The following is a 17,879-nucleotide window of genomic DNA, read 5'->3' as shown; positions in this document are numbered from 1 at the left end:
GCAATGCTTCCCAATAGCAGCAGTGCTAAGATTAGGAACTCGGTGACATGGAGAAATCAACAAGTGGAAAATCATCACTTGCTGAATCTTTGAACAGACAGAAATGAAATGAGATTTTAATTTTTAAAAAGAGACTGGCAATGACTGCAGTCAGCAGAACACTGTAACACCAGAGCAGAGATCCACATTAAAATAACTTAAAAGTCTGTCACCTGAGATATGCTGCCAGAGCACATTAGTGCCACAGAATAAATTTTAGTCTTCATTGCCTGGTTGCAGATTGTCGGTCTTTTACAGAATCAACATTTACATTTTTGAAAATCAGCTAATTTGTACAACAGTCAGGTGATCCAGTGACAGATTACTGCCCAGCTGGCAATGATGAATATTTATCCCTGAATGCCTTTACAAGTATTCTTGACAGTGAAATGCAAATACAGCATGAAATAGTGTAATACCCACCTCAAGATAGGATTGCATGGCTGCCTCCCAGTTTACAGCAGTGGCATTTTAAATTCTGCTGATAACTAGACATTTCATACAATAAAAATAATTTGAAAGTGTACTTTTATGTGCACGATAGATATAAGTTTTACTAAAGATATCTTGTAGGGGTAGCATTTTAATTCAAATCTTAAATACATATCACGTGGCAAATACGTCAACCTGTGTGGAATTGCATATGGGGATTCAAGATGAAACATAATCTTCAGGTCAAGCATGGTTTGAGGTTCTGGTTAATTGAACCATTTTCAAATATTACACTCTCCTTATTTTGATAGCACACTTTGGTATCTTTTTATTATATATAATTCAATGTTTTTTTAAAAATAGCAATTTGGAAAGCAGTGACAAGAGTTTGTTGGAACATAAAGATTTTTCTGCAGTATAGGCTGTGGAGTTGGGAGATAAAAAACTGAGGTCCTACAACAATATAACTATCACAAAGCTGTATAAATCATAAACGTGGATGTAAGAATTATTCAGGCAAAGAGTTGAAACAGAAGTATAGAAAAAGCATGGCAACAAGATGTAGCACTGTAGATAAGATTTTAATGTATTGTACAGATATGACAAAGCTGAAACCTCCTTTGTTTCTTATGGGGATGACTGTAGTGAGTTGATCTGTGGATATCTTCAATGCTTGGCTAATGGAATTACATAGATATAGTAGGGCCAGCTTCACCTTTGTGACCTCAAATAGTCTATATTTGTCTGTACAAAGGTGATTCAGTCCAGGAGGAAACAGATTTCATTGACTGATATTTAGGGCAAAGTGTAATTTCCATAAGGTAATATTTAACCTACTTGACTGGCTGGCCAATATTGTCAATTGAAGATGGCTGCATTTTAGTGTTTAAATTGGTGCATTTACTTATCCAGTACAGTTTTAAAACCAAAATAAACATTGCTGCTGCTGCATACTTGGATAGTAAAAAGGCAATTTCAGATAATTTATTCAACCTAATACCACTTTTCTTTTGGAAGCAAAATGGGAAGGATGGATGGGCTTTCCGTCCTCTTTGACGCTGAGCACAGAAAGAGTCACAATGTCAGCTATCTTTAATTTATTCCATTTACAAAGCGACCAAAAGCTTTTACTTGTCAGGCTTTTCTTGAAACTGTTGACAAAAAATGCACATAGTTATCCTGGAGAAAGAGCCAGGGATGCAAATGTTGACCATTACACATTGGGGAAAACAATTCCAGCAGTTGCCGATGATTTGAAAGTGAAAATAAAGGATGAGAATGATATTTCTGCAAAACAAATATATACCTTTAGTAATTAATCCATTTGGACCAATCCACTGAAACTTTGGATCCACAAGACTTTGGGATGAGAGTTCCTTTGTTAGGCACTGAAGAGTCTGGCCTACAGAGTAAACGTGGAAGAAAACTGCAACTAGAAATAAAGGATTTAAATAAATTAAATTCATGATTAGTTTAATATATTCATGATCTTGTCAGAGAAAGTAGGCTTCACAGACCAATTAAAAACTACATTCAGTTTAAAACCCTTGATCACCAATTCATCAGAACATAATTCTTGGGTTGTTTTGCATTTCAGATAATTTTTGTTTTTGAATACTGCAAATAGGCCTAGGCTACTTGCATTACAAGGGCTGAAATCCCTTGAGGGTTCGCAAGGTAAACAGTGCAGACAAATAACTAGACGTCCTGCACTAGAGGGACTACACAATGAATGGTAGGACCCAAGGATGTACAGACGACCAGAGAGACCTTGGTGTGCTTGTCCATAGATCCCTGAAGACAGCAGGATAGGTAGATAAGGTGGTTAAGAAGTCATGTGTGATACTTGCCTTTATTAACCGAGGCATAGAATGCAAGAGCAGGAAGGTTATGATGGAGCCGTATAAAACACAAGTTAGGCCACAGCTAGAGTACAGTGTGCAGTTCTGCACAGCACACTATAGGAAATAAGTGTTGTACTAAAGAGGGTGCATAGGAGATTCACCAGGATGGTGCCTGGGCTGGAGTATTTCAGCTATCAAGAGAGACTGGGTAAGTTGGGGTTAATTTCCTTAGAGGAGAGAAGGCTGAGCGGGGATTGCCATGTTTGAAATTATGAGGGACATAGATAGGGGGGATAAGAAGGAACCTTTTCCCTTATCAGAGATGCCAATAATCAGGGGGTATAGATTTAAGTTAAAGGGCAGGAGGTTTAGAGGGGGTGTGAGGGAAAACTTTTTCACCCAATGGGTGCTTGGAATCTGGAACTCACTGCCTGAAAAGGTGGTAGAAGCGGGAATCCTCACAACATTTAAGAAGTATTTAGATGAGCACTTGAAATGCCACAGCACACAAAGCCTCAGACCAAGCTCTGGAAAATGGGTTTCCTCCAAGTGCTCCAGTTTCCTCCCATAGTCCAAAGATGTGCGGGTTAGGTGGATTGGCCATGCTAAATTCCCCTTAGTGTCTAAAAATGTTCAGTGGGGGTTACTGGGTTATGGGGATAGGGTAGAGACATGGGTTTGAGTAGGGTGCTCTTTGTAAGGACCGGTGCAGACTCATCCAAGGGTTAGGGTGGACCGAACGGCGCTCACGGAAGTAGGTTGTAAACTTACTTAAGACCTACCTACCCGAGATACACTAGCCTCCCTCGATTCTCCGGCCTCCTCGCGTCGATCAGTGCTGGTCCAAAAGAACATCTGGAGGCCATTGGGACCATTGGAGGCCCCTGGATGGTCAGGGACAGTGCAGGGTGGACCCGGTCCTTCCCCTGGAAAGTGGGCAACTTGGTACTGCCCATCTGGCACAAGGTGCCCAAGTGGCACTGCCAAGCTGGCTGGAGCACTGCCTGGATGCCAGAGCAAGGGTGCCCAGGTGGCACTGCCAAGGGTCAGGCGCTGAGGGGTGGCCATGCCCATGAAAGGAGGGGGGGGGGGGTTAGAAGGGTAGAGGTGTGCAGGGCAGGTAATTAGTGGCCTCTGGGAAGTTGGGGGGGAGGGTTGAAGACTGGAGGTCCTGGAAGGGGGGGGGGGTACTGTCAGGGGGCTTGGAGTGGTCTGAAGAGGGCGGGCCCCCAGGGACCCCATAGAGGGGTGTCCTCACATGGGGGGTTTGGGTAGTGCCCATGTGTGTGGGGGGCGGGGGCGTGGGGGACCAACAAGCTCACTTAGATATCAGGGCACTTAGATATCATGCACTTACTCAGCCAACCCCAGCGAACTTGCAATATTGGCGCCGAGGAGACCAGGCCCAAGATTCGTGGATGCTGACCTAGGGAGGCTCCTAGGCGCAGTGGAGGCCAGGAGGGATGTCGTGATCCCCCGAGGGTCCAGGAGGGTTAGCCATAGGGCAGTCAGTGCTGCCTGGGATGAGGTGGCGGCAGCTGTGAGCTCGGGGAATGTGACCAGGAGAACTGGCCTACAGTGCCCCAAAAAAAAAACCAGCAACCTACACTGGGCAGCAGGAGTGAGTAGACACCAATGCCCCCGGCCTACAGTGCCAAAAGAAAGTCAAGAACCTACACTGGGCAGCACGAGTGAGTAGACACCAATGCCCCTGCCCCCGAGACCTGTACACCCCCACAAGAATCCATCCCCCAACTCTCCATGCGATCCCAACCCTCCCCTTCAACCCCCCCAACCATCCATTTACACACACCCTCCCACCACTGTGAACCACGCGTGTGGCTAACGAAGCCCTCTCTGTGTCTCCTCAGGAAAAGCTCTCCCATAATCAGCAGGAAAGGGCCCAGACGGGTGGAGGGGTGCCGGACTTCGGAATCCTCACCTCCTTTGAGGAGCGTGCCCCGGAAGTGACGGGTGGCTGAGGATAGGGCAGTCACCCACGCGGAGGCTGGCGGATGCCGCCCTGTTAAACGTGAGTTGTTATTGCCTTACTGACTGACCCATCCCTCCCACTAACCACATGTCCATTCTCCTGCAGGTCCTCCAGCCATCAACGACAGCCCAACTCGGGTGGCACCTACTCCAGTCTCCCAGGAGACCAACTTGGAAGAGAGCTCCGAGGATGCCACCATAATAGTCGTAGTACAGCTTTCATCCCGTCCTCCACCAGCACAGATACACACACCTCAGTGGGAAATGTTAGTGGGCAGGCTTCGGAGGCACAATCTGCTGAACACCACACTGCTGCTGATGCACATCAGATGGAGGCAGGAACCCCCAGGCGAGACAGCAGTCGGGGGTTGCTGGATCCCAGGACTCAGCTGGGTCCCAGCCTGATGCTGAGCCTGTGGTACAGAGGTTCCTGGAGCTGTTGCAGACGATAGGGACCATCCGGGACATTCAGAGGGAGATGTCAGCGACACTCCAGCAGATCCATAGCCGATTGGAGGAGTCCCAAATGCTACGGGCGCAGGAGATGGCGCTGGTAATGCATGGCACCGAGGCCAACACTGCTAGGATTGCTACTGCAGTGGAAAGCCTGTGCATGACGTTAGCACCATTAATGAAGGTATCCAAGGCATTGCGCAGTCAGTGACGGCCATGGTCTCAGCAGCCTGTCTAACTCGCTGTGGGATGTCACCCAGTACCAAGCCGACCTTGATGAGGTTCTGCAGGACATGTCCCGCTGCGGAGCATGGCTCAGTCACTGCGCAGGTGGGCATTGCCAAGGCACTGCAGAGCATGGCTCAGTCAGTGAGGAGCATTGCGGAGGGCATTGACACGATGGTGCAGACCATGGGAATCGCCAAGGCTGGCAGAGCCAGATGATGCAGGGGCAGGCGGGGCTCGAACCAGCTTCCCCTCCATCCCAAGGTGAACCACAGGGCCCTATGGACACCGAACGGGAGGAAAAGGCGCTGGGTGCCAACCTGGGCGCGTCCATGGAGTAGCGACGGTGGCCACCAGCTCCCCCGAGTTCCACCCCTCTGAAGAGGCTGCATCTCATAGTCAGCACATGGGACAGGCCGGCACGGCTGTGCATATGCCGTTGACAAGTGCGCCGGAGTCCTCCGGCCTCAGAGCCCCCAGAGGACGTCCGCCAGGGGCATCGAAGGCCACGGGATGAGGTAAGCAGCTGGCTGCCTCCACCTCAGACGTACATCCTGGAGAGACACCTAGACATAGTGGTAGAGCAAAACTAGTGGTAGAGCTATGTATGCCAACCACATTGAGAATCACTGAGGGCACCCGGGGAGGTGTTTGGGGGGGGGGGGGGGGGGGGGGGTGTAGGTTAGGGGTTAGGGGGGTGGGGAGGTGAGAGTGGGGAGGGTGGGGGCAGCACCAAGTGGGGACTTGTGTTACATATTAAATACCCTTATGCACAACCATTATGAAGCACTGTCACTTTCTTCCACAATGCGGGCTAACCTCCAAACCTTGGCCCATCTCTCCAGGCATCTCCCTCTTCCTTGGCACCCACCCACCCTCCGGCCGTGGACATGTCCCCGGAGCTCACTCCCATCCCCTGGGTGTTCGGATGTTGGCTGCTGCAGTGTCCATGCATCAAAGTGTGATTAAGATGCTCGGCAATGACTCCCACATGCTACATGGCCCGCCCATCCTTGGGAATTCACTTGGGATGTGTGACGTCCTCACTTAATCACAACTGCCAATTCCCTATTAGAAATAGCCTTCAGCCACACACCCAGAGGCCTCAGCAGTCAGCGGGGGTTATGGGTGGTCATTGGGGTAGACCCCGTAACGGTTAGACACAATCCATGAGTTGGCATGGTGGTGGAGCAAGCGACTGACCCCCTCCCCCCAGCTCCTCCCCCCTACCCTCTTATGGTGGCCTACCTCTGTCGAGGGCCCCCCACCGCCTACCGAGCACAGGGGCGTCAATCCCAGCACCCCCAGGCTCTTTGCCTCTGTCCAAAGATGGCAACTTATCTCCTCGGCTCCACACAGAAGCCCTTCTGCCAGGTTCACATTTTTCAAAAGGAATACTAATCATCTTATAGTCAGCACACGGGACAGGCCGGCGCGGCTGTGCATATGCCGTCGACAAGTGTGCCGGCGTCCTCCGGCCTCAGGGCCCCCAGAGGACGCCTATGGGGCGTTAATTGTATGGAAATTGGGCTTAAGTGGTGATAATTGGTTTCTTGCCACACAACGGCAAGATCCCGATTTCGCCTATGGGAGCGGGCCGGTTGCATTGCAAGCTTTTTGGCGCCTGGCGCGGTTCTTGTTTTTGGTCTCCCCCGCTATTCACCAGCCTCGTTTCGCTTGAGCGAGAGCGTAACGAGGTCGGAGAATCGCATCCACTAAGTGTGGTCTAAACAGGTGAGAAACTCCCCAGGGCCCAAACAAGTGAATAAATGTCATTGAACAGCGGTGGGGAATTCGCCGGCAGAACCGGCGGGAAACTCCCTGAAAAACCCGCCACAAATGAACTTAGAAATTTTGGGGGAGAATTGCGCCCAAAGGATACTTGTACAGTTTGAAGGGTATTTGACATTTATTTTTATTTCCTGTTACTTACTGCAAATTACCTACACAACAACAAATACACTTTAAAAATATTTCATTGGTTACAAAGTATTTTAAGGTATCCTGAAGATATGAAAAACTATTACATTAATGCAAGTTATTTTTTCTATTTTTTTAAAATTACATTTTGGTCCATCATTAATTTATGCTTCTTCAGTCTGCTCCGAGATCAAGGTTCCTGAAGTTCACTTGTCACAAGTAAGAGTTTGCTTAAGCAAAAGGGAGGTCAGTGACAAAGAGACATAAATTGAAAGTGTCTGGTCGAAGGATTCAGAGGGGAGATGAGGAAAGGGGATGAATTCTCCATCGGCGGGATCTTCCATTTTGCCAGCAGCGCACTCACGGCCGCAGATTTCCCGACGGGGTGAGGGTGCCCACAATGGGAAACCCCATTGGCTGGATGGCGGGACGGAAAATCCCGCTGCCGGCAGGGCGCACCGCACCGGAAAACGAGTGCGGCGGGACGGAAAGTCCTGCCCAAGATTTTTCGCCCAGAGGGTGGAGGGTGCCTGGAACTAATTGCCTGAAAGGGTGGTAGAGGCAGAAAACCTCATCTCATCCAAAAGATGCATGGATGTGAACTTAAGATGCTGTAACGTGCAGGACTACGGATCAAATGATGGAAAGTGGGATTAGGCTTGTTGTCTCATATTTTTGGCCAGTGTAGACATGCTGAGCCTTCTTCTGTGCCGCAAACCTTCTGGATTCTACTTTCTATGATTCAACACAATCCTGTCTTACAGGATTCTCTCAAGTTGTGTCCCTTTGAGAAGTTCCAAACTTATGGTACATTTGAATTAAGTGAATTTGTAACCAGAATCCGACAAGAAACATAACAAATATTTTGACTTGCTCATTCAATGCTTTGGTAAGACTGTGTGGTAAAATTCAGCATTATCTTTATCATGCAAGTTTACCTTACCAATTTCTCCTTCTGCACCAATGACTTGATCTGTAAAGGGTGTTGAGATACTTTGTGATGATGTATCTGGTAAACTGGCGAGTATTCCCTGTAATATACTGTCATCATCCCTCCTTAATCTTGACGTTCTTTTATGTAAATGCCATTCAGAATTTTTCTGATAGAGATTACCATCTAAAGCAGAATTTATGGACAGCATGAATGATTCATTTAGCTTTTCTTAAATTTAAAAAAATGAAAAGCTACTGAATACAGCAAGTCGCATTGGAACACAAATGTATAATTCAGAAAAGATCAGACAGCTTATTAAATAGTAATGTAGACATTTAGTGGCCTATGGCATGTCATTTCCTGAGAAGTGGTATTCTGATTTTATCAGGTGGTAGGTGCCAGGCTGCCCAAATACCAGAGGGAAACTTGAACAATCTACCACCACGATTTGCGATTTGTATTTCATGAGAAGTATCTGAAGTCAGGAGAAAGAATTTCAAGCCACGTGTAAAGATTTTTTTAAAGTAAACATTTATTTAAAAAAAAGAAAAAATGAAACTTAAAGACACAATACATTTACACAGTTAACATAACTTTTACAACCATTTCCCAAAACGACTTCTACTTAATTAACTCAGAGTTTAACATCCCTTTTAGGCAACAGTACTCAGATTCTAATCTATAAAATTCCAGTAGTATTACCACAAATCCACTGTTGCTATGGGGGAAATCTTACACAGGCTTTTCTCTCTCTCTTATCTGATGTTGAGAAGCTAAAACTTGTCTCAAAGCTTTGCAGACACAAACATTTTTCTCTGAGGGTGATGGCAGCTTATTTTCCACAGGTCTGTTTCTAGAACACATTACTTCAGGATCTCATAACCACAAACCACATCTACCTGCAGTCATCAACATCTCTTTAAATGTTTTTTTACTCTTTCACCTTCAACGCCATTGTTTTATATTCTTTTTCTCAGAATGTACAGACTTTCATTGTATTTTTTTATGTCCACCACTTTTGGATAAACATAAACTTAATACTTTGCTTCATTTAATTTACGATCTTCTCCAATTGTACATGTTCCTTTTGAAATACAATAGTTAACTTCATGCTCTTCTCTTACCTTGCAAATCAAATTTCCATTCATGCAGCTCCATCTTAGTCCAGCTCAATTTCCACTTCAAAACTTGGGGCGAGATTTTCCCAGAAATCGGCAACTGCAGATGGCGGGCAGGAAAAGCGGCATTGAGCCTGCCAGTGGCAGCGATTCCCGCTGTATAGCGTGGCACTTGGTACGAAAGATTTTCAGCCACAGGATTCACGCCGAGTCGCTGGAGGGGCCTGTAAATCACCTGCCCCACCTCAACAATCATCGGGGGGCCACATTCAAAGGTCGCCCCAGTGCACAGCAGCCACACTTCGCAGGCCACAAGAAAGAGGTGCCTTCCAAGAAATCCATCCTGAAATTCTCTAACACCTCCCCGGAGAGACTTCTCAATGCTGTTGAGGCATTTGATGATGTGGATGATGAGTGGAATGAACCAGTCCTCATGGACTTCGAGGACAGAGCCATCCAGCTGGCCGGGGAGGACATTGTCCGCTCCTGTGCTGATGGTGAGGTCGGCAGTAATAAACCAAGTGAGGATCCAATACTGCAACACCCATGAGACACCAATGCTGTGAGTCATGTCTCCTGTTTCTAAAGGCTCTTTCCATGCACTAATGACCTCTCCTTTCTTTCACAGGCACATCTGGGAAGCAGCCCAGGTGTCCACCAGCCACATCCTCAACTCCAGCCCTGACAACAGCACAGAGGAGGGATTCACGGACCCCAATATTGAAGAACCATCACAGTGCTCACATCCACCAGTGCAGACACACACAACTTGGTGGGACCTAGTTCTAGACTAGCCTCAGGGTCACAATCTGGTGAACACATCACACTCTCAGAGATACAGCAGATGGAGACCGGACATCCCAGGGTGCCGGCACTCAGAGGATTGGTGGAGGCTGGGAATCTGCTGAGTCCCAGTCAGGTGACGAGCCTCTGCACTCAGACATGCTTCAAATGCTGGAGCTCCAAAGGCAAACTCGGGGAAATCAGGAACGGTTGTCAGCTAAACTCCTCAGATTAAGAGACAGAATGGAAGTGTCCATCCACCTTATGTCTGAGGTGATTCTGCTGACACTGCAATAAAATGAGGTCAACACAGCTCAGGTGGTGGCCAGAATGGAGATCTTGGTGCAAGATTTTGTTCTGCACTGTTCCAGGACATGGATTCCATGGTGCAGGCACTTGTTTGGATCCATTGGTGGCAACACCAGAGGACGACAGGGCTTCTTGAACTCACTGCAGCTGCCCCACTATCTCAAGGAGGAAGCCAGGGGCCTTTGGGCACCCACAGGGAAGAAGATTAGCTGGTGCACACACAGTGACCATTCACCCAGGTGACTCCGGGAGTGTCCCACCAAACCGAATCCCCTTTTCCTGTGACCGCTTCAGCTCCAGCTCCACAGGACGAGGAAGGCGGCACTGCCACGTAGCAGGACACTGAAAACAAGTCAGGGCCCTCCGGGTCTCAACACTCCAGAGGTCGCCTGCTAAGGTCCAGACTTGATTAAAGATCTTAAAGTAAGGGAACACTTAGGAGGCAGTGATCATAATATGGTAGAATTCAATCTGCAATCTGAAAGAAAGAAGGTAGAATCAGATGTAAAGGTGTTACAGTTAAATAAAGGTAACTACAGGGGCATGAGGGAGGAACTGACGAAAATTGACTGGGAGCAGAGCCTAGTGGGAAGACAGTAGAACAGCAATGGCAGGAGTTTCTGAGAGTAATTGAGGACACAGTACAGAGGTTCATCCCAAAGAAAAGAAAGGTTATCAGAGGGGGGATTAGGCAGCCATGGCTGACAAAGGAAGTTAGGGAATGCATCAAAGCAAAAGAGAAAGCCTATAATGTGGCAAAGAGTAGTGGGAAGTTAGAAGATTGGGAAGGCTACAAAAACAAACAGAGGATAACAAAGAGAGAAATAAGGAAAGAGAGGATCAAATATGAAGGTAGGCTAGCCAGTAACATTAGGAATGATAGTAAAAGTTTGTTTAAATACATTAAAAACAAACGGGAGACAAAAGTAGACATTGGGCCGCTCCATAATGACGCTGGTAATCTAGTGATGGGAGTCAAGGAAATAGCTGAGGAACTAAATAAATACTTTGTGTCAGTCTTCACAGTAGAAGACATGAGTAATATCCCAACAATTCAGGAGAGTCAGGGGGCAGAGTTGAATATGGTAGCCATCACAAAGGAGAAAGTGCTAGAGCAACTAAGAGGTCTAAAAATGTATAAATCTCCGGGCCCAGATGGGCTACATCCTAGAGTTCTAAAGGAGATAGCTGAAGAAATAGTGGAGGCGTTAGTTATGATCTTTCAAAAGTCACTGGAGTCAGGGAAAGTCCCAGAGGATTGGAAAATTGCTGTTGTAACCCCCCTGTTCAAGAAGGGAACAAGGAAAAAGATGGGAAATTATAGGCCAATTAGCCTAACCTCGGTTGTTGGCAAGATTCTGGAATCCATTGTTAAGGTTGAGATTTCTAAATTCTTGGAAGTGCAGGGTCGGATTAGGACAAGTCAGCATGGATTTAGTAAGGGGAGGTCATGCCTGACAAACCTGTTAGAGTTCTTTGAAGAGATAACAAATAGGTTAGACCAAGGAGAGCCAATGGATGTTATCTATCTTGACTTCCAAAATGCCTTTGATAAGGTGCCTCACGGGAGACTGCTGAGTAAAATAAGGGCCCATGGTATTCGAGGCAAGGTACTAACCTGGATTGACGATTGGCTGTCAGGCAGAAGGCAGAGAGTTGGGATAAAATTTTCTTTTTCGGAATGGCAACCGGTGACGAGTGGTGTCCCGCAGGGTTCAGTGTCGGGGCCACAGCTGTTCTCTTTATATATTAACGATCTAGATGATGGGACTGGGGGCATTCTGGCTAAGTTTGCCGATGATACAAAGATCGGTGGAGGGGCAGATAGTATTGAGGAGGTGGGGAGGCTGCAGAAAGATTTATTAGACAGTTTAGGAGAGTGGTCCAAGAAATGGCTGATGAAATTCAACGTGGGCAAATGCGAGGTCTTGCACTTTGGAAAAAAGAATAGAGGCATGGACTATTTTCTAAACGGTAACAAAATTCATAATGCTGAAGTGCAAAGGGACTTGGGAGTCCTAGTCCAGGATTCTCTAAAGGTAAACTTGCAGGTTGAGTACGTAATTAAGAAAGCAAATGCAATGTTGTCATTTATCTCAAGAGGCTTGGAATATAAAAGCAGGGATGTACTTCTGAAGCTTTATAAAGCATTAGTTAGGCCTCATTTAGAATACTGTGAGCAATTGTGGGTCCCACACCTCAGGAAGGACATACTGGCACTGGAGCGGGTCCAGCGGAGATTCACACGGATGATCCCAGGAATGGTAGGCCTAACATACGATGAACGTCTGAGGATCCTGGGATTATATTCATTGGAGTTTAGGAGGTTGAGGGGAGATCTAATAGAAACTTACAAGATAATGAATGGCTTAGATAGGGTTGACGTAGGGAAGTTGTTTCCATTAGCAGGGGAGACTAGGACCCGGGGGCACAGCCTTAGAATAAAAGGGAGTCACTTTAGAACAGAGATGAGGAGAAATTTCTTCAGCCAGAGAGTGGTGCGTCTGTGGAATTCATTGCCACAGAGGGCGGTGAAGGCCGGGACGTTGAGTGTCTTTAAGACAGAAGTTGATAAATTCTTGATTTCTCGAGGAATTAAGGGCTATGGAGAGAGAGCGGGTAAATGGAATTGAAATCAGCCATGATTGAATGGTGGAGTGGACTCGATGGGCCGAATGGCCTTACTTCCGCTCCTATGTCTTATGGTCTTATGGTCATCACAGACAACAGGGCGTGACAGACAGTACGCTCTCTCGACCTCCACTCTGGGTGTTGGGGACACACCAAGATGTAGCAGCAAGGTTAGAAAGATTAAGACGCTCTTTTTGCACTGTATGGGCATAGATGTTAAGCACTTTTACATAGCGTTCACTTCTGTGAATAAGCTCTCACTACTTGTACCCTTTCTATCGCTCTTTGCGCTGGTGAGCTGTGCCCCTGTAGTTCTGACCTGAAAACGTGATTCCTGCACAAGAAACAGGCAGTGTGCTCAGTCCAGGGCTTCCTCCATGTGCTTTGTGCAAGTTTCCCAGCACATTGGTGGCATCAGTCATCCTGTATCTCATAGGGAATGAGAATGTCTCCCACAACTATGGCTAGCATCACTCATTCCAGTCATTGTCCATGTGCGCTCTCTGAACCTTCAGGTGCAGCTGCACTCCCCATCCCATCTGCCTCAGCCTCCGGTAATACTGAGCCTCAAGAGTACAGTAAGATCAGGTGCGGTGAAATTTTCCCTGCTGCCTCATCATGATAGGACCCTAGTCACGGAGAGCAAGCGAACGGCCATCAGCCAGACAGGAGTCAGGTGTTCACAGAAGCTCTGTGAGAATTGATGCACTGTCCCCATTGCAAGTCGTCATCATCCCCCTGGAATGTAGGGTTTGTGGGCAACCGCCCCCTCCCCATGACAGACTCTGAAACATGTCAGGGATCTGGGAGCAGCTCAGAATGTACGAGTTGTGGACACTCCGTGGGAATCGAGCACACACTTGAAGCGTGCATTTGGTGTGGTCACAGACCTGCTGGACATTCAGTGAATGGAAGCACTTGTGGTTCATGTAGTTCCCTGCTTGGTGCCCCAGAGATCTGAGTGCCACAGGTGTGCAGTCGATGGCACCCCGCATCTGTGAAAAGCCAAACACTTAAGCGCAATCCGTCGAGACAAACAAACAAAGTTAACGTTTCAGTTCAAAATGACCCTTCTATAGAACTGAAGAAAGGTAGAAATGTACAGAATTATATAGTTGGACAGGGGCTGAGGAGTTGGGGCGGAATAGAAGAACAGGGATAGATTGGGGCAAAGGAGATATTGACAAATTTGTCATGAATGTAAGACGAAGGGGAGTGTTAATGGTGCCATTAAGGGATGAAGAGTGCTAATAGTGGCAAAAGGTAAGATAGCAGAGTGTGTTAACAGGAGCAACTGAACAGCAAGGAACAGATGGTCATGTGGAGAGGGGTGGAGTCTGGTACTGCATCCCATTCTCCACTTTTGCTGCATCTGTTCTAATGTCAACTTCGCACGCTGCACTCCGGGCATGTCTGCTCCAGGCTGGGTCGCCATGTGACTATGTGAAGGCGGGGTCACATCTAGCATCACATGGCGGGAGCACGCCAGATTTCCCCTGGACCTTGGGCAAAGCACAAATGTTTTCTTGCAGCTGCAGGATTTGTTAAATAAACTTACTGTTACTTCCTTGTTGCAGTCAGTGTTACAATGAACCACAGTGAACCAGAGAAAATTACATGGTGTCAGGGCTGGCAGCATGGTGCAAGGACTTCAAACTATTGACTCATTAATCTTCGATGAAAACGCAGCAGACAACTGGAAGAGGTTTAAACAGGAGTGGCTCATATTCTGCGGTGTAGGTGTATACGTTGCTGAATTTAGCAAGACCTGAAGAGGTGCAAAATTTAGATAATTTCCCTTCCAATCCGACAATGAGAAAGGACACCTTGAGATAATTTTGAACAAATTTGAAGCCATATGTCTTTCAGTTAAGAACCTCATCCTTGATCGCTATATTTTTGGTACCACCAACTAAAAAACACGAGTCTATTCAATCTTATCTTACCACTTTGAAAACCTTAATAACAAAATGCAGGTTTGGAAATTTTACAGCTGAGTTTGCCAGGGGTTGGTTGGTTTGTGGAATAAACTGATGCGGTTCGGAAACAAATAGTGCAACAAAACGATTTAACGTTACAGTCTGCAGTGGAAATGTGCATGCTCAGCGAACAGTCTGGAACATCAAACAGAGAATTTAGACAGGTAATGGCGCAGTTTGGGTGGACAATAACGTTTTTGCAGTGAAGGGTGCTCCTTACATCAACTGCAGCAGCCATCACCTCCCAGACAGAACACTATGTATTTGAAAAAGATCCAATTTATGTGGCAAGTGGAACCACTTTGTCAAATGCTGCAGGTCCAAGCAACAACATCCCTTTCCTGTTAACAGCAGCACGTCTGCTAATCGATCTCCAGGGGCTAGGTGCATAAGTAGAATAGAATCATAGAGAGGGCAGAGCTGCCGAGGGGGAGTAGTTCAGGTATCTGCAGGTTAGGGACTTTGCGCGAAAGGTCTGGAGGGGGTTCCCTCGGTTACCGGGATACACCCTGCTGGAGCGACTGCTGCTTCTGGATGTGGAAGGGGAGGGAAGAATTGGAGATATATACAAGTGGCTGGGGGAGCAGGGAGGCGAGCGGGTGGTGAAGATCAAGAAGTTGGGACGGGAGATCAATTTTCCAATTAAGCGGCAATTTAGCGTGGCCAATCCACCTAGACTGCACATCTTTTGGGTTGTGGGGGCGAAACCCACGCAAAAGGGGGAGAATGTGCAAACTCCACACTGACAGTAACCCAGAGACGGGATCGAACCTGGGACCTCGGCGCCGTGAGGCTGCAGTGCTAACCCACTGCGCCACCGTGCTGCCCCTGAGGGGAGATCAATTGGGGTGTACGGAGTGCAGCACTGCGTAGGGTAAACGGGACCTCCTCTTGTGCAAGGATGAGCCTGATACAGTTTAATGGTGGTGCACAGGGTGCATATGACTCGGGCGAGAATGAGTGGGTTCTTTCAGGCGGTAGCAGATGAGTGTGAGAGGTGTGGGCGGGGGCCAGCCAATCACACGCACGTGTTTTGGAGTTGCAAAAAATTGGGATGGTTCCTGGGCAGGAGTGTTCGCGGTCTTAGCCAGGATACTGGAGGAGGAGGTGGACCTGGACCCTTTGGTGGCAATATTTGGGGTTTCAGAGAAGCCGGAGCTCATGGAGAGGAGGAAGGCCGATGTTGTGGCCTTCACCTCTCTGATTGCATGGCGGCGAATTTTGCTGGAGTGGCGGTTGGCATCGCCACCAGGGGTAGCGGCTTGCTTGGGTGACCTGTACGACTTCCTTCAGTTAGAGAAGATAAAGTATGAGTTAAGGGGCTCAGCAGGGGGGGTTTGAGAAAAGATGGGGGATGTTTGTGACTGTGTTTGAGGAGCTGTTCATCACAGGGGGTGGGGGAGGGGGGGGGGGGCGGGGAGGGTGATAACGGGGAAAAATCTGTATAGACTGTATAGTTGGTTGTTGGGAAGTATGTTTCCCGGGGTGTTTATTTGCTGTAACCTGTTTTGATACATGTTTGTAATAGAATACATTTTTAAAAAAAAGAATAGAATCATAGAATTTACAGTGTAGAAGTAGGCTATTCGACCCATCGAATCTGCACCGGCCCTTGGAAAGAGCACCCTGCTTAAGGCCAATTGCAATTCAACCGAAGCAGTACAGTCATGAAACCAGCAGCAACAATATCAACACCAACATCATCATTATATTGCGAAGGTGTGGAATCTGCCACGGAAAAGGGCAAGATCTTCACTACTCTACATGTAGTCTCTAATAAAGCCAAGCTTAGGGTTAAGATCGATACTGGGGCAAAGTGTAATGTACTATCTAACAAAAATCTACAGGAGATAGACCCAGATGTGATACCGGATCCAGTCCAGCTGTCTGACCTCGTGGCTTATGGTGGACAGAGAATCAATACCGAGGATGTAGCGACCCTTGTGTACAAGGAAACTTTGATTTCCACATTGTGAATCAGAATGTAAAGCCACAGTTGGGGCTTTGAGATAGCATCACACTAGGGCTCATTTAACTTGGCCTAGAAGTACATGCCCTACAACGAGAAGCCCCAGAGATGCCAATGTACATCGACGTTTTTGACTGCCACTTCATCAACAACCTACCAGTTGTATGTTACATGCCATATCCACAGACAGTTTGTGCTCCAAGAATGAGCCTTTACCCATTTTTGCCTGCTGACTGGCAAGTTGCCTTCTCTATCATGAAGAAATGGCAGGTAAGAGTTAAACACGAATAATTGTTATCTGTGAAAAGGATGATTTGTTGAATGTTGATGATTGGTCTGTCTTATGTTAGGGAGTGGCCAAGTATGTACAGAGCTTGGCTGCCAAGTAGCTATACGGCTTCACTCTACCAGAATCAGGCCATCCCAGGCAGCTACGAGTGCAGCTGCTGGAACCTTTGGCACATCACATTCCTCTCCCCCTCCTTTTCTAAAGAGGCACTCCAGCCTATCCTCTTCCTGAATCACCAGTGTGCGCTGCTGCTTTATTTTCAAAGTGAAGTACAACACTGTAATTCTAGATATCTGGTCCAGTGAACACTGAATAATATCCCCAGATGTCTCTGGGCACGTAATCATTGTGATTGCTTGTTTGAAAACAGCTCTAATGGTTAGATGGCTTTGATATCTCTCCCAGGCATCAATGTTTGAGTTTGGATGTCATCACCCATGTCTTCAGTAGGTAGCTCGTCTTCAAGAAGTCATCCACTAACTCTGCTTTCAAGGTATAAAGATCAATGATTCTATGATATATAAACTACAGATGGTCTAAACACCCAGCACTTCATTGCCAGGTCATTCCTGTCATCCAATCCTTCGACCTTTCTTTTTTCAAATAAGCAGGAACTCTTACCTGCCCTGGCAGTGGAGTAGGAACAAGATATGGAGGAAGAATAATTGACTGACAAAGAAGAAATATCGTGGGCTGGATTCTCTGTCCCGCCGCTCCACATTTCTGTTTCAGCACGCCGGCGGGATGCTCCATTACACCAGCTGGTCAATGGGATTTCCCATTGTGGGGCAGCCCCACGCCGTCAGGAAACCCCCGGGCTGCCAGCAAAAAGTAGCATCCCGCTGGCGGAGAATCCAACCCCGTCACTTTGTCATTTGCAGTCACCGCTCATCACTGACACTGAATATGGTTCAGAGGATAGGTCAGATGTGGGACCTGCGTGTCGTGAGACATGGGGCATA

The 17,879-nt window shown here is 47.3% G+C and overlaps 1 protein-coding gene across 2 annotated transcripts in view; it reads right to left on the bottom strand.

Moving 5' to 3' along the window:
* Nucleotides 1-17,879, bottom strand: part of LOC140424981 (zona pellucida-binding protein 2-like) — a 159,140-nt gene that overhangs the window by 139,856 nt on the left and 1,405 nt on the right. For both annotated transcript variants that reach the window (XM_072508722.1, XM_072508723.1), the window contains exons 2-3: nucleotides 7,849-8,022; nucleotides 1,778-1,903 (exon numbers count right to left, since the gene is read on the bottom strand). In XM_072508722.1, the coding sequence (XP_072364823.1) occupies nucleotides 1,778-1,903; nucleotides 7,849-8,022 (300 nt within the window). The remainder of the gene's footprint in view (nucleotides 1-1,777; nucleotides 1,904-7,848; nucleotides 8,023-17,879) is intronic.

The sequence above is a fragment of the Scyliorhinus torazame genome, chromosome 6 (genome assembly GCF_047496885.1).
Source record: "Scyliorhinus torazame isolate Kashiwa2021f chromosome 6, sScyTor2.1, whole genome shotgun sequence".
Classification (NCBI taxonomy): Eukaryota; Metazoa; Chordata; class Chondrichthyes; order Carcharhiniformes; family Scyliorhinidae; genus Scyliorhinus; species Scyliorhinus torazame.
This window is presented reverse-complemented; position numbering and strand designations above follow the sequence as displayed.